At 38.8% G+C, this 16,823-nt stretch overlaps 1 protein-coding gene across 3 annotated transcripts; it reads right to left on the bottom strand.

Moving 5' to 3' along the window:
• Window positions 1–522: 522 nt before the first annotated feature.
• Window positions 523–13,336, bottom strand: METTL22 (methyltransferase like 22). 3 transcript variants are annotated; one of them, XM_037385882.1, is made up of 11 exons: window positions 13,243–13,336; window positions 11,535–11,882; window positions 9,589–9,936; window positions 9,169–9,209; window positions 8,941–9,085; window positions 8,396–8,467; window positions 7,748–7,801; window positions 6,433–6,513; window positions 5,293–5,395; window positions 4,323–4,491; window positions 523–2,798 (listed from the first exon to the last, which is right to left on the bottom strand). In XM_037385882.1, the coding sequence occupies exons 2-11, from the start codon at window positions 11,662–11,664 to the stop codon at window positions 2,763–2,765; spliced, it is 1,179 nt and encodes a 392-aa protein (XP_037241779.1). In that variant the 5' UTR covers window positions 11,665–11,882; window positions 13,243–13,336; the 3' UTR covers window positions 523–2,762. The 3 variants fall into 3 exon arrangements, with proteins under 3 accessions (XP_037241779.1, XP_037241780.1, XP_037241781.1); XM_037385883.1 differs by lacking the exon at window positions 13,243–13,336 and adding an exon at window positions 12,749–12,996; XM_037385884.1 differs by lacking the exon at window positions 13,243–13,336 and adding an exon at window positions 10,223–10,271 and having other exon boundaries at window positions 11,535–11,621.
• Window positions 13,337–16,823: the final 3,487 nt, after the last annotated feature.

The raw sequence follows: 16,823 nt of genomic DNA, 5'->3' as shown, positions 1-16,823 counted from the left end.
CTTTCCAACCTCAACTCCACAGGAGAGTAGAAACATTAATAATTTTTACACTAAGCACCTACCTTCTCTTCCTTCCCCTTCACAAAAACAAAGAACTTGCAGGAATAGGCAATACTGACTAGAAACATTTACTAATTCCCCTTTTTTCCCTACTAGCTATGAGGTGATCAGACAGAACCATACGAATAGGACAGCAGAGTTCTTAAGGGGTTTACAATGAAACAAACTGCTTCCCAGTAACTCACAAGTCCAGCACCATACAACCTGATGTTGAATCATTTGACTTTTCTGTATGAATCAAAAGCCTCACGCAATTTACACTGGACTGTTGCATACATACTAATATCTTCTCCTCCTCACAATCATATTTTCTTCTCCTTTCCATCTGGCTAAAAATCATGATAAATTCTGCCTAACACACAGCAAAAAAGAAGAGGTATAAGACAGAACTGCCAAAAAACCCTTACAAACATTAACTGTTACAATTTTTCAAAGTTTACATACACCACCACAGGAGCATACTATTTTTTAAATAATGCTTTATTAGGAGAAAAATCCTTCTTGATTACATAAATACAGATAACGTGCTCAAAGCATTATCATTTTAAGCAGTAACTTGATTTCCAATCACAATATATATACTCAAGACTAAACAATTCCCCACTTTTAATCATCTTAATAAACAGTGCACTACTAAAGGTGTAACTCTGCAAGATGAATTCTGAAAACAACTACCGTGTATGGCATATTTGAAGTATGCTTAAAGTCCAAATTGAGAAGGTAGCATCTGTACTTAATATCCGTAAGTGGCATCGGACAGTTCTCTGGCCAGACAGACTACATGATCTCTCATTAACATCGCAGAGCTGAGGCATTGTAAGACCTTTGTCATTGTGTTCTTAGAATTGCTGCCTCTTGCTGACTATCCCTTATCATCAGTGAAAAGGGTCATACACAAATTTGCAATTTGGCCTTTAGACCTCAGTCACTGAACCCTTAAGTCATTGTTTCCCTTCAAAAGAAAGATTAACTTTGTTTCTTTAGAAGGAAATTCTACTTCAGCTTGCTTCCCAAGCAGCCATGATGTTTGTATTTTCTCAACCAAAGATTCAAGCATAAAAATATTTTTCAGATGTTAATCTAAGCCAGCTGTGGTAAAATGGCTGAATTATATTACAAGGATCTACAGCATCTCTCTACTCGGATGAGTTTCTGTTGATAATTGCAAAGACTTTCAGAAGTTCTGCACAAGTAAAAATCTCTAACTGCACACACTATTTCACATCAGTTCAAATTAATTTCATACTACAGCCTTCATAAAATTACTACTTAAAAAACAGCTACATGCAAACCCAGTTGTTATCAGCTAATCTACCAAAATTAACAACGTTACAATCCAAGCAACCAACCAAAAGGACACCATCTGGGAATCTTTGGATTCAAATACAGTTTTGTATCTTTGAAGTTCAAATGAAGGTTCTGAGAGAGAAGTTCTGTATTAACCTAGGCAGATGTATGCTAACACAACATATTTACTTTGACTATGCTCACAGGAAAAGGCCACCATCATCTAATAACCTTTCATCTCATTAAAGACCACACAAATATAAGTCTTCATACACATAAGCAGGTTATAAAATAACCAACTTAAAACAATTGAACTAAACCAAACGTAAAACAGACTTTCAAGAAGTCAACCAGATGCGTCTAATGTAATGTATGCAGCCTCCCACGAGTCACAGGCAGGAGCAGCTTCATCACCAATACTCTCATAATGCTAAAGAATCCAGCAGGCACAAGAACTTCTTGACAGCGTACATATGGCAAGTGATATAAACATAACAGTACACAGAGAAGTTATAAAAAGTACAAATAGATTTTGGTTTCATTAACAACACAGAAGAGATGTGATCAGTATGTTGTACTTTAATCCAAAAGCTAAAACACTGAAGGCCTCGTTCTGTATGGGCAAGACATTCTTGGTCACCTCCTTCTCCTCAGCCTCACATGTATACATGCGTTAAGGGTAGAATTCCAAACATTATAAGAGAGCAGTGGCATATCAATTTACATGGTTACCTTCCCACCCTCAACCTGGCAAGGACAGAAATGCTTAAAATTCCAGCAGGACAACACAGCTTCAAGACCTCTATGGAGTACTTTTATAGGCTGAAACAAAATGCATCTTGTCTCCTTTCAGTTCAGACAGCAGCCCTAAACTAGAATGATTTAGAAAGCACAAACTGAAAATTAAGGACTAAGTTTCAGGAACACATTGTTTAAAGAGAAGTTCACGGAAGATAAACAGGTTTTGCTCAGAACTGTTTCACAAATGTCCATAAATACAAGCAACGTGGAATTGGGATGAGACCAAGAACAGTGTCCATATTCAGAAAACAAAAAAGGAGAATGCACGACACCCTCAAACCAGCTACATGGAAAAGGTTAAATACCTCTTTGTTAGACTCTAAAACCTACGTCACCAATCCCAAAGAGCAAGTCACCTTGTCATGCCACTGTTTGGCATCTAGCACGTACTCTGAAGATTAACATTACTCAGTTTTGTAAAAGAAATATCAAAAATCCCATATGTCCTAAGTGCCAAACCCAAAACTTACTGAAGCAAATCTGCATAGCAATATTTTCCGAGAACACAGTTCCACCAGGAAAATGCTTTTCTTGGGATGAATATCCTTTTTTAATAAAACATCCAAAAAGCCTTTATCCTTAAATAAAATATCTTCTATTTTCTCATGTCCCTGTCATGTTAGCTGTTCAGCAATGATCTTCCACAATTCCTGTAGCAGTGGAAAAAAACCAAACATACAGGTATTTTCTTAGATCAGTAGGCTGCAATTATGAAGAAGTTCAACATGCCCACTTGAAGACAAGAGACACCCAATACATCCATCTATAGACAGTGTCCATCTATGTAATTTCTAGAACAACCACAGAATTGTATTTAAGACAGAGCAAAAGAATAGATTTCTTCATTCTTGTAGCATGACTTTTAGAATAAAATAATTAGTATGATTCAAATAATTTGTTTTAAAATAATATCATTGGTCTGCATGACATCCTGCAGTAATTTGACTCAATTTTGCTCTTTTTTTAGCCTGTGTTGACAGACGCTTTCAATAATGCTTGTAAAAATACAACTGAAAAAAAATACTCATTTTACTGAGGAAGCATTTGTGAGACCTTGATTGTCTTAAACACACACACCCCTTCTCAATGTGTTTGACAATGAAGATTAAGAATGGGCCATTTTATTTCTGAAGAATAAATTAGCATATGCTTTGTCTGCTATACAGAAGATTATTAAGCAAACTACAACATGCTCTTCACCATGACACCTTGAATTGTGGCAATATACTTCATGATAAAACACTTAGGCATTTTAAAAATGCATGTATTTAAAAGAGCAATAGCTTTCTGCAAAAAGGTAGGGAATGAGTTTATACATTTAGGCATAATCCAGGTTATATTTATGTACTTCTACAAATTATTTTGAAGTTTTGCATGCATGTTTTATGCCTGAAGGTATCAGCATTAAGTAAAATAAATCAATGGCATGAAGTAACTGTGGCCCCCATAACCTTACCAAGCATACATACTGCAGAAGACACGACAACAGTATGTTGGCTACAGGAACATCATTTCTTGGTAACAGACTTGCAACCTAGTGCAAGATTTGCAAGTTCTCTAAAAAGATCTGTTAGATTGTATTGTTCTAGAAGCTAGCAAGCTATTAGCCACCCCGCACAATATTCAAAAGAGCAGTTGATTGGAGGGGGGTGGGGAGTGAAAAAAAAGAAAGAGAACTGTAAGTGCTTGGGAGGTAATTATATAACTACAAATATTATATTTGACATGTTTATGAGTAACAGAAGGTTACAGCTAATTGCCTTCTCCATAGGTATTACAACATTATATCCTGAACCTTGAAGTACTAAAACTATGAAATTAAAGCTCTTCTACAAGCAAATATATGAGAAGAGGTACTGGTCCAATTTCCTAGTCAATAGCAAAAATTGTATTTTACAAAGTAATGGAGACTGTTTCTTAACCTTTGAGGAAATGAGTGGAATCTAAGCCACTCTACTGCTGGGGATAGAAATGGCTACGTTATGTCAATCTAGTACAGATTATGTAAGCACGCACAAACAAGAATCATTTTAAAATGACAAAAAGCTAAATGGAAATAAATGAAAAGGTAATGTTTATTCTCCTGTTCATACTTCATGTTAAGTAAACAGCTGAAAACTAATTTGAGATGGTTAGCCCAACACATTACATTTATTCTAATGAATGCCACTTACCAACTGCTCAATTCGTTCATAGATGAGAAACTGGCAAAAATCAGCCTTAATGGGCTCTACAGTATATTTAATTTTTCTGTCTTGGAGGTTCTCCAAATCATTCAGAGTATTTCTGAAATGACTGTAGGCTTCACATGTAACATCCATATGTCTTAAAGTGAAGTTCAGCCTGGGAAGAAAATACTTAATTTAAAATGTCTTTCCTATACAGGCATCTTAAATAGCTATATAACTTTCCTCAGCTAATAGAAAATGTGGGTCTTCTCAGCGTGATTAACTTTGATAGCCAAACAAAAGTAACCCCTCTGCCCTGCTATTCTTGAAAAGTAGACAAGACTTATGTTAACATCAACACACAGTAACTCTTGGATGAATCTTTTCAATTGATTTTAAAGCACCTGCTGCAACAGAATCATTGGCTTGGCTTCCTGGACAAACACTGGCAACAAATCATATGAATAGCTATTGCTTATCTCCACAGATTTAAGCAAAGCCTACTTATATATTAGTTTATGAATGGACTGCAACACAAGACTACTTAAAAACATTCAACAGTTCCATGAAAGAAAACACAAAAGAAATTGTTATAGTGGTCTTGAGCTGGGAAACATTTATCCTATCTCTGTGCCCCTTCATTCTGCCCTGTGACCCCAAAAATATATAGCAAATATTGTCAGGCATTGTAAAATACATCAGACTACTTATCCTTACTTGCGCAGAGGTTATACGATGCAAGATAAGTAGGACAACAGGTAGGACAACAAAACCTGAATTCTTGTGGAAGTCAGATTCTGAACTGATAAAAATTAAGCACACACAAAAAAAATGCATGTCCTGAGAATATACTGCAGCCTGCAATCTGCGATGAAAATCAGAAGCTGACCTTCAATCAGATCAGACATCTCTTCCCGATAAATGACGCACATGAAGTTTTTAATGCTTTTTATTTGAAGTTCTTGATTATACTTACCTCTTTTCTAATGCTAGGTAAACTGTGCAAGAATTTCTCAAGTTGTGTGTGATTCTATACAGAGTTCTGAACAAGGCATCTGTCAGGCCATCATCATAGAATACTATAAAAAAAAAGATTAAGAGTATAAAGTATGTATACTTAAATGTATTATTTACTTATGTCTTAGGTATGAAACAACAGGCCCAAGTCTGATTATTCTAATCAATCAAGTCACTATACATAAAAAATATACTTTGGGATTTAGTTAAATAGCAACAACTGACCCCGTAATAATATCTGCTGCTGCTATTTATGTCAGGCTTTCTTTAGATTTCTTGTGTATCAATGGGAATCACTTCTGTCAGACAACTTACAATACTTTAACAAGATTTCTATCAGTCTGGAAATATCTTACTGCAAAACTAAGACAGACAGAATATCACAATGTGTAGGGCCTCCCTTTTTACAAAAATACAAAAAAGGCAATAACTAATTTGCATACCATTATAACCATATCTCCTTAGAAAGCAGCCTTGCAACATATTCCAATATCATAACTAAAACCACACCTCCTTTATTTATACATTGAAACAATGTGTTTCCTATACAGATAAGCTAGCCTATCATTTTTCATTCCTTCACTTAAGCAAGAAAAGAAAAAAAAAGAAAAAAAAAAAAAAAAGAGTAGAAAAAAACCCCACACAGATATCCAAAGGCATAGACTCCATGGGCAAGCACAGCATCCGAAACTGCTCTTCAAATTACAGAATATTAGTCTAACCACATATCTACCATTATTTGCATAGACATTATCTGATGCAAAACAAAGGTAGGATAACGAAGATGACAAAGCTCTTCTGAAAGTCAAATTCATCACTTACTTGTGATTATGTTCTTTGAGTAATTTATTTAGTCACAAGTAATTACCACACCAAAGGGAAATAAAATATAGTAGTTCTCCTATTGCTAACTCAGAATGTAAATACAATTCTTTGAAAAAAAACACCAAAACCAAAAAAAACCCCACAAACACAGGCAGGAACACTTAAGGGAAAGCTCTGACAAATTACGTAAGGATCTGACCTATTAGATTTTAACAATCAAACCAGGTATGTTTAAATTATTACTCATAATGCTTAAGTGTTTATATTTTCCTACCGTCAGCTGCCATTATTACAGTACAGTGCTCATGTAAATCAGCAATCTCTTCTTCAGACCAGCTATAAAGAGCTTCAGGATCTGTAACAAAGAATATGGCTTTGGTACACATGATTAAATGTCTGAAATGACTGACAGCTGGAAAAAAGAAATTTCATAACTCCTGTGGTCATCTGCTACTCCATAAATGGAGCACCCCATTGAAGGTAACCCAAAACCTCTCTCTATTCATGCTCTGAAGTTTCCTGCAGTCCCTTGCTTCCTCTGCATTATGTCCAGCCCTCCCAAGGCTCACTGGCAAGTTTTCTTTCACTTTAGAATTTACAACCAACTACCATCTTGTAGTGAAATCGCAGATTTAACTACTTTAAAATAAATACTCCTTTAAATAAAAAAAAAGAAATGCATCTTTGTGTAAGTTTTTATTAAGCTTCCTACTTCTTCATGCTTTTAAAAAATTTAGACTCTGTTGAAATACAGAAACTTTCTCTGGAAGTTGAAAAAACATAAAGCCTTTTCAACTGGCAGTATCAAATATTTTCATTAACCAGAATGTTCTGAGGTCCAAGAGAGGTTTTTGAATGTGTGAAGGATGTTTCCACTTGTTTAAATAGTCATTCCATTTCTTAGAAGCATTACCTCAAATCCAACTGATACAAAAAATAAACTGTTAAGTAGGCTTCACATAATCTAGTGCTACCACTTTGTGTTGACCTTGCAACCACTAGAAAGTTTTTGTGATCTGCTTTACTATCATTAGTTGCACTTTAAATGTTACTCAAGTTAGTTCCCTCTCTTTTGCTAAAAGCAGCAGAACACATTCCCTTAGCAGATATTTAAAATATAACAAATTCACCACTACATTTGGAACAAATATTTATACATTTTCAAATCATCACCTACCCTCCCCACCACCTTCTATAGTTTTGTATTCATGCAGTCATAAGCCACACAATACCATCATATCAAAATCTGGATTACAGTAACCCAAATCCATGTCACTGTGCCTGGATTCCATTATCACCACATAACAGACACATCTCATTTGTACCTCTTGGATTTTGACCTAAGTAAAGGATAGACACCACTTGTTTATTCTCAACCTATGAGTAAAGCCTTCCTTACTCATTCACATGGCAACAATGCACCCAAAGACAATTGTGTACTTTCAACTATTTTTCCAGAGGCGTATGTGCTGGAGGATTTTACTTCATAAACAACAGAATAAGCTTTTCTTGATGATTCTGGAGGGAAAAAAAAACCCTCACATCAAAACACCAAACCATATTTAAAAGGACCCATTATAACCACCTACCAGTGCAGAATTCTTCTTTCAGCCAGTCCAGTTTTTTTACTTTAACTTCTCCCCCTGTGGGTGAAGAAAGATCGCATCAGTCACAAATGGCCTTTCAGACAGTACCTAAGCAAAAGTAGAGTAAAAATCTGTTCTGAAACAAGCGATGAAGATCTATTACAAGGAGACATGAAACAAAGTTGAACATCAAATAATTTACTGTACAAAACCAGTTACTCACAAGAGAACACGATGAACTTAAGGGTCAGAAAGACAAACTATGTTCTTTTTTACATCTCACTTGCAAAATACTTTTCCTTTTCAGAGTTCTACCTCTGTCATTTACACTCTGTTTACGTGACCCTGGCACCTGGCTATCTCTGATCCTCCCAAGTACCTCAGTGAAACTCACACAATGACTGTGCAGAAACTACAGCTGGTCTTCAATGATGACCAGAGAAAGAGTAAGTATTTTGCTCTTCTGAAAAGGAAGCTGTCCCATTATGGACCACATACAGCTATCTTGCATCTTTCTTTTTACATGAGTCACTTTTAACCAAGACTATTTTTTTTTTTACTTATGAATATGCTCGGTAGTCAATGACTGTGCTGTTTAATCCCAGAGTAGTTGATATATAGGCAATTGCATCAACAATGTACAGCACTTACTTCCCAGCTCCATCAGGTGTTTGTTTAATACAACATTTTGCTCACACATGGCCAGAAGATCTTCACCAACATCTGGAAAAAAGAGATAATTATATTCAAAACTAGAATATTTTGCATGGGCCACACATGCCCCTGACCTCTCAGACTAATACTCTAAGTGTCTCAAACCGATGAGATTAAGGAAATTCAGAGCAATTCTGTCCATGGATGATTGCTTCCCTAGTATCCTTCTTGCTTTTATCTTTCAGTACTAAGCTCTGAACCATTCTTGAAGAAACCAGTTAGATCCCCACACTACCTATTTTAATCTAGGCACACTATCTTGACTTCACAGCAATGTATCTTGCTTTTAAACTCTTACACTTACAAGTAGCATGGCTTTTTCATTCTGTTTAGAAAGTTCTTCCTATTTTTCAACACAACTTTATACACATTAATAAAAAGTTATTAACTAAAACTGAACAGAGGAGGATGAAAATGCCAGGATGAAAGCATTGCTTCATGAAGTTTCATGAAAATATTTAACTGAACGTTAACTGCCTTACCTGTACAATAAACTCTCTTGGCAACCATTCCCATGATAATGCTTGTAATTCCAGTGCCACCTCCAAGCTCTAGCACCGAGCAACACCTGAATGTGTCCCGTTTGAACAAAATGTAATCAGCAAGAAGAAAGGCTGCACGCCAGACCTGTGGATAAGAGCAGCAGTCAAAACAATAAATTCTGAAGCACAATCGATGAACAGCAAGATACTACAAGGCAGAATACATACTTGTTTACCGACATCTTCTAAGGGAGTTGCCATAGTATGTTCTGTGAAAATGAAAGTAAACAGAAATAATTATCTCAAAACATTGTTCAGACCATGTTCCATAGTAGCAAATCTGAAAATCAAGTCCTGCTTCCCTTTCAAATATAGAACTAAACATTCTTAATTCTATATAATAATGCTAGATAATGCCAAAACCCCCACTCTAACTAAGGAGCACTGTTTCCCAACGTGTACTATAGCCCAAATCACTTCTGGAGAAACATGGTAAGTTTTTGAAATATTACAATATCATCGTATTATTTTTTATTATCTCCTTTCATTTAACAACAGATGTTTCATTTCTAAAGAAAACCTACTTTTCTTTTGGTTTACACAAACACATTTATTCCATTTCTCCTTGACTACAAGCCTACTACTTACCTATTTTAACAATATCACTGCAAGTGCATTCTTGCTCATCTTCAAAAGCATCTTCTCTCCCTTTCATGAGAATTACAGGATGCACTCTATCCCTCAAAAGATCCTCTGCTTCTACATCAGAGGCACTTCGAGGTCTTCTGACTACTTCCAAGTCTCCATCATCGTCTAGCAGAGCTTCTACTCCTTCACTATTTAATTCCTTTTCTTTTCTTAGTTTTTTTCTGCCCTTATCACCCAGTTCATCTCCACTTCTGTACTGGTATTCTCTTTCTGTTGTAGATTCTCTCACACATTTCTCAGATGCTAAACCTTCTGTGTTCCAAAGGAGTTTGAAATATGACAGGAACACTGTAAGAATGCGGAGCAGGGAAAAAAGTTAAAAAAATCAAGTAAGAACAGAATCTATGCGCAACTTCCACATTAATGGAATTTTGGTATGCATTTCACATATTAAAAATCTAGAGGATACAAAATTATACTGATAACTTGAAACATAGTTCAATTTGCTATGAAGAAATATTTCTGTTATTAAGCTCTGTGAGTAGAAATAAATGAAGCACTTTCACAGTCTACCGGCTGACTCTGCACCAATGCGGTCACAATGCACATTTTCATCTGATTTAGTAACACTTACTTTAACAATTGCCAGAAGGGATGGTTTCTTACACCCCCCAAAAGATCTTCTGTTGAGACAAGGTCAAACCAAGTTGAAAGAAGAATTAGTACAAATTATAATTTGTTTCTTTAGGTTAAAATTTAATTTCTGTCTTACAAGAAACAAACATGTTTAGTAAAAAGTAGGATTTTTATTTTTTTACTGTTTTAAATGTCTTTAGGAATTCAAGCAACTTCAAGCTTTAAGATTGTCTTAATAAATAAAGCAATTTCCTAGACGAAGTACATTCAGAGTAGGTAGCACATGCTGCCATTTCATCCTGTTGAAATGTTCTTTGAATCAAGCAAGATCACAGTAAACATGCTGAACAGCATGAAGACACATCATAACATTAATTACCTGGGTTTGACCCGATCAGGGTCCAAATTATTATATGCTTCTTTCGCAAGCCTAGTTTATAATTTTTTTACATTGTCATATGCTAGAACAGCTGCAAAAGTTGTTCTTTTCATATCACAACTGGGTTTGAAAAAAAACCCAAACAATTAATGCTTCTGTCACAGCAAGAACAGTACTTTTCTACAGAACATTTTACCAGAAACTTCAAGGTCAGTTTCCTTGACAACTTTATAGAAATCTACAAGCTGGCAATCAGTCAGAGGCGTTTGCCAGTTCATTTCCACTACAGCCTTGAGTCTTAAATTATACGCCAGTTAAAAAACATTGCTATTTTGAGCTTTCTTGTTGACAATTTTTTAAAAATACAACAAATAAAAAAAACCCCAACAAACCAAAACCCAAACAAAGCTGTTAGGCTCCTTTGGAAGAGATGGTATATCATCACATAAAGATTTTATTTAAAAAAAACCCATAAATTAATTATGAATTATTTTTATTTTAAACTTAAGTTACACAATTTAAAGCCCCTGGCTTCTCACCTTTTGTGTGCATGCAAGAAACATCCCAACTTTTTAACATGATTCCCAAAGTGCTCTATTGAGATTATAGCTAAATGAACTAATAAATAAATAAAATTAAACCTGCAAGCAAGTTAGTTACTTTGGTTATTTCTTCTGAGAAAGTAATTTAAATTTTCTTTTTTTAAGATAGGCTGTCTACAAATTCTACATTAATAGTTTTCATTTCTGTAGTTAATTTCATGAGGAGAACCCAGCTAGGCCACTTCCTACGGACTGAGTAGGAAGTAATTCTGCTTCTAATGGGAATAAAATATATAATGATTAGATCAACCATTTAAAGCAGCATTCACACATTACAAAGATATAAACACACTTAAAAATACAGCTCCATCAGTCTAAACATACATTACCTGGTTGTCCAACTGCATTCAATCGCACCATGAGACGTCTCTTGTTTGGACAGTGTAAGTGAACATCAGAAAGTACAGTGTCGCTTTTAAATGTGGGGTTATCCATCTCCTCCTCTGTCACATCTACCATGATGTGCTGGTGAGAGGAATTTAAGGTACCCAACCAGTCCCCTATGCAGTGCTGTCACAAAATTGTTTGATACTCTTCTATTAACAGACATCAAGTAACAGTTTGCTCAGCAAGATAAGCTCATGACATAGTTTCTGAGAAGAAATCAGGCAAGACGTGAGCATGCAAACTCCAGCATGCTCCAATAAGACAGCAAGTTGCGCACCATGGTATCCAACCTAAAACCAGACACAGACAGCTTTTAGTGACATCCTGACACTGTCTGAACATTGCTCCAGCAATATTTTAGAGGATAACAATGAGATGGCACTGTCCAATAAAGTTGCAATGCAACAATGCTCTCTTTTATAATGCTCCAAAGAATTATCAAATATGTAACTGCTAGCAGCTCACTGGCAGACACTGCATATTTTGGGAAGAGCTACTAATTAGCCTGTGTTAAAAACACCACCACCATGACCACCCCCTAAAAATCCCCACCACGTTACCATGAATGCACAGACTTACAATGCTAAGTCAAGGTCTTCAAGAAATATAAAGGCCATGTGTGCTCAATTTCACCATTTTAAGGAACCTTATTCTTCATAGGAATCTCTGAGTTTTCTCAGAAACTGACACAATTACCAAATATATGATCAAGGGTTTGTCCCCCACATTTTTTATGAGGAGTATCTGCCCTTCCTGAAGAAAATGCAGCTCCTTTTATATGCCTCCACTAACAGGGCTGTTAATGCCTCCTATCTTTGGTGCTCTTTATTCTTTCACAGAAAAAAATATATATAAAAACCTGAAATCATCCTCATTACCTAATGTCCAAGGCTGAACTCTCTCCCTGTCCGAAGGGACAAACAAATGAATTATCTCTTATAAACAGAAAAATAAAGAGGACATTTATTTCCCTATACTCTACAAAACTTGCCATTTTGTAAAGTGCATGTGAAACACTGATGAACAACAGATCTGAAAACAAACAGGTGCTTAGTAACTGAGGTGACAAGCTTAGATCACACACACAAGCCATCACACATCGTATCAACGACGTAGTTAACAACACCCACACACACATCTCACCAGCTTCACATACCCTTAATACCCCTTTTGTAAAAACTGCTGATGCCATTTCCCGTGTCGGCATTGCCACCTCGGGAGACGAAGCTAGCTTTTCCATTATCTGCTTGCTCCTGAACAGAACCATAAATGCACAGGCTGAAAACGCTTCACGTTGAGCAGGCAACCTTTACCACTTCAGTTATGAAGTTCTGCGAACTCCTACAAAGCCTAGCGCAGCCTGCCACCCTGCCCCTTGCCAGGGCACCCGCCGCACCCACGCCCGCTGCAAAGCGCCCCCCGGCCGGCTCCCCCCGACCCGCGGCGCAGAGCAGCCGGGGCAGGGGCAGCGCCAGCGCCGGGCGCCGCTCGGCAGACAGAGCCTGAGCTCCGGGCCCCAGCCCCGGCCCCGGCCCAGCGCCCGCCGCCCCCGCTCGGGGAGCGCCAGCGCAGCCCGCCCGAGCCGCCCCGCTGCGCGCCGGGCCTGGCTGCGGGGACCGGAGCCCGGCGCCGCCTCCCCCCGGCCCCCACCTGCCGCCATGTCGCAGGGGACGGCTCCTTCCGGCGCGCCGCTGCCGCCGCCCCGCGGTGCCCGGCAGAGGGACGGCCGGGGCCGGGACCGGCACCGCGCAGCCGCCGCGGGGCTCGGCAGCGCCTCCCGCGGCCGGCACCGGGGGGCCCGGGCTGCGCATGCCCGCGGCCGGCCCCGGCCCCGCTGCCCGCTCGCCTGGCTGGCGGGGCGCGGCGGAGCGGGGGCACTCACCGGCCCTTACGCCGCAGGCAACGCGCGGGGCTTTGCGCTGTGCTTAAGTGCTACCCGGCACCGCCCGCCCGGTAGAAATCCTGGGGAGTCGGTAAACGCGGGCGCTGGCAGCCAAGCTCAGCCTGGCCGCTGAAAGCACCCAGCCAGCTGCCCGGAGTGTGAGCCGCGTTTCTTACCCCATTCCCACATCACTTGGTGTCAGCGTCACTGCCCCGGCCGCACTTCGCGTGTGATTCTGTGCCAAAGCTACAAACTGCTCCAAAACAAAAAATGGGAAAACCTATATGGAGGCAAGGGGATATTTCCTTAGCCCAAGCTGTATCAGTACTCTGCTACCACTGTACGATTAGATGAAGCAATAGCAGTATCTGCTCACTTATTTGGGGGGTAGAGGTCTAGCTGCTTAATTCTGCAGAGTTTTTAACTGGGTGTCATGAACCCGGCAAAACAAAAAGAAGGCCAAGTTAAGTGTTGAGCCGGAATACCTACCAGAGTGCTTTAGGAAACCATAATAATAGAAATTCATCTAACTTGCAAAGATAGGCAACAGCCGACTAACAGATTTTACTGTCTGCATGGTGGATCTCGTGCCGCAGGTAGTCGTCGCACAGCTGAGCTCATCTACCACCTGGCTGCCCTGAGGTGCCAGGGCAGGGCCGTGTCCCCATCGTGCTGCCGCGGTGGCCGCGGGCACCCTGCAGGCACAGAACCCTGTGGCAGTGGGACCCGCGGCTGGCCATAGCTCTGCGACCCTGTCTCTCTGCAAATTCAGGCACACAGATACGCTCCTAACTCTTGTCTGTATGCTATTTAAGTTTCTCTGCCAGTCTGCAAGGGCTATTGAAGTTTTTTGTATCTTTCACTGGGAGGATCCAGTTCAAAAGTGGGCATTTACGTATTAATTACTTGTTATACGATAGTGATGTCAATTGCTACAGATGATCCTTGTGTTTTTCCTGAGTGGATGCTTGTGGGGAAGGAAGAATTTAAGAATTAATGCTGTGAAAAAAATCTTGGAATGTAATGCATAGTCTGTATTTATATTTTGATGGCTGTTTCTCATCAGCTGTGTCCTTCCATAAAGGCTAAGAATTATTAAGAGAATGAAGTAATCTTTCCCTATTTTTCGTCTGGAGTGTTGAGTGGTAAGGAAATGGAAAGCACAGTGAGCCATTCAGATCTCTCCTTGGAGTTTCTGTGGGGAATTCTATTGGATAAACATCTGACAAAAATGCTTTTATTTGTTTTCCTTTTATCTGGCTCCTGTGAAAGAGCAGAATATTATTTTACTTCCTGTGGCGATATGCTGCCACATAAATTATTACTGCAGACTCTCTCTGCTGGCATATTCCCCACTGCTATAAAATGCTAACAATAGGCAGATAAAGCAGGTTATTTGTCACAAAATCTTACCACTTTGCAACAAGAGACACACACTGGTATGCAGGCCAAGTGTTACTAGAGGAGTAGCTACAAAACTAGGTGCTTCACTACACTACACAGGCTCTTTTAAGCACAAAGGTAAATTATATGAGAAACAGAGCTGCTATAATTTCTTTTCTAAAAAATCCAGCTACCTTGTTTCACGTATGTATAATCATTAGGGAAAGCAGGAATATCTTGTGGCTGCAGAAGGTCTTAAAGGAGCCAGCGCGGCTGCAGACATTGTAGTGTGGGTGGTAACAATGATAGTTGTTTAGGGACAACCTAGCTCTTCTTATGCAGTTTCTGTACTGGGCTTTGGCAGCAAATCCCTGAGACCTACCTCTTCTTTAAAGCCTTTAGGATGCACATCAGTTAATTTCCTGTCTTCCTCCCAACCATGTGAGCTAGGAATTTGCTTAAAGGAAGCAACCTAAGAGTATCCCTTAATCACATCACACCAGGAATTGGGGGACTTAAAAGAAACGACGGATTCCCACATGATTTTTGCCGACTCCTGTCATGGCCCAAAGGATATTGCTAGGAGCATTCCTTACAGAGTGCCTTCTAAAATGCCAACACTGTTGCAGGAGGCTCAGAGAAGAAGAAAATTATATAGACAATCCTGAAAAATAAGTATCACAGGGAAAATCGAATTCCTTAGGAACAGATAAAAGAACAAAGCTGATTCTAAGCAGACAGGAATAACCAGATTAATCGATACAACACCACATATTTGATCTTGTACTGTGCAGTAGTATATCCCTAATAGCTCATGATATCTTTCTAATACATACCGTACTGTCTCTTTGCTTGTCTTCTTTTCTTTCATTATGTCTGCCAGACAGAAGTACATTCTGTGCTTTTATTAGTTCAGTAAAAACAACAAATAAAACAAAAAACAAACCAAAAAAACCCACACTGAAGGCTGTGAGGGAAAAAAAATGTATCAGCCCTCATAATTTCAATCCTACTATACTGGGCTGTTGAAAGGAGATACGCTGAACTAGTTTTAACTTCATCTTGTTTACTGGGATGCTGGTCTGCAAAGTACTTCAGACACATTCCTTAAGCCACCAAGCAGCATGGAGAAATGTCAGGCAACACAGCGAATAAAGGGACTGTTGGTCTCTATGATAAATTACTGAAGAATTTTGCTTTGCTCTCCAAGAACGTATGGCACCTCAGTATTGGTCACCAGGTTGAAAATGCCTAAATAACTGCTTGAAGTTGAAAAGTGCCTGAGAAGAGTAACTGAAAAATAATTTTAAAAGGGCAACTGCAGCTGTCAGCTTTTTTGTCTCCACATTTCCTGAATATCCATTTCTCCTTCCCCAGGGAAGCTAAGATTCATACTGCCTCACCATCAAGAAAACTGAATTACAAAGCACTAACATTAGCAGCACAGAGCTAAAATCCACAGTGATTTCTTTCTTGTTAACTATTTTGTGGTTGTTTATCAGATACATTCACATTCTTTGACTACAGCATTTTTGTCCATGGGTTTATTCAGAACAATAATTTGCGTGCCTTTGACATCACCCCATGACTTCTCATGTCCAACACAAGCTGATTTCCCCAGAAAATTTCTGAGAAAGGCGTGCATGTAATTTCTCAGATGATTCTTAGAACAATGTCAACCCAGTGACTATCACTGCAAACACCAAAAATATCTCTCTTTAGTTAGGGGAAAAAGAGCAAAATTAAGGTAAATGAAAAGCCCTCCTTCACTCTCAAGCACATCAAATCCACAGAATACAAAAGCCACTCTATTTCTTCAGCACTAGTCAGGGATCAATTCTCTTTTAAACCACTAGCACCAGATTACAATCAAGAACTGCAGAAAAGTATTTTACATTTACGTGCTCCCTGCCAAATGCTCTCTCAAAATTTTAACAAAGACTTCTACATTGATCAATGCTACAGA

Source organism: Falco rusticolus, chromosome 4 (genome assembly GCF_015220075.1).
Source record: "Falco rusticolus isolate bFalRus1 chromosome 4, bFalRus1.pri, whole genome shotgun sequence".
In the NCBI taxonomy this organism is placed as follows: Eukaryota; Metazoa; Chordata; class Aves; order Falconiformes; family Falconidae; genus Falco; species Falco rusticolus.
The sequence above is the reverse complement of the archived record's forward strand: the minus strand, read 5'-3'. Positions and strand labels throughout refer to the sequence as shown.

Coding starts and splice junctions, on each gene's coding strand:
- METTL22 (XM_037385882.1), bottom strand. CDS start 11,664: ATGGTAGATGTGACAGAGGAGGAGATGGATAACCCCACATTTAAAAGC. Junction 9,086..9,168: donor TAGAAGATGTCGGTAAACAA/GTATGTATTCTG, acceptor TCTTATCCACAG/GTCTGGCGTGCAGCCTTTCT. Junction 4,492..5,292: donor TACCTAGCATTAGAAAAGAG/GTAAGTATAATC, acceptor TTTTCTTCCCAG/GCTGAACTTCACTTTAAGAC.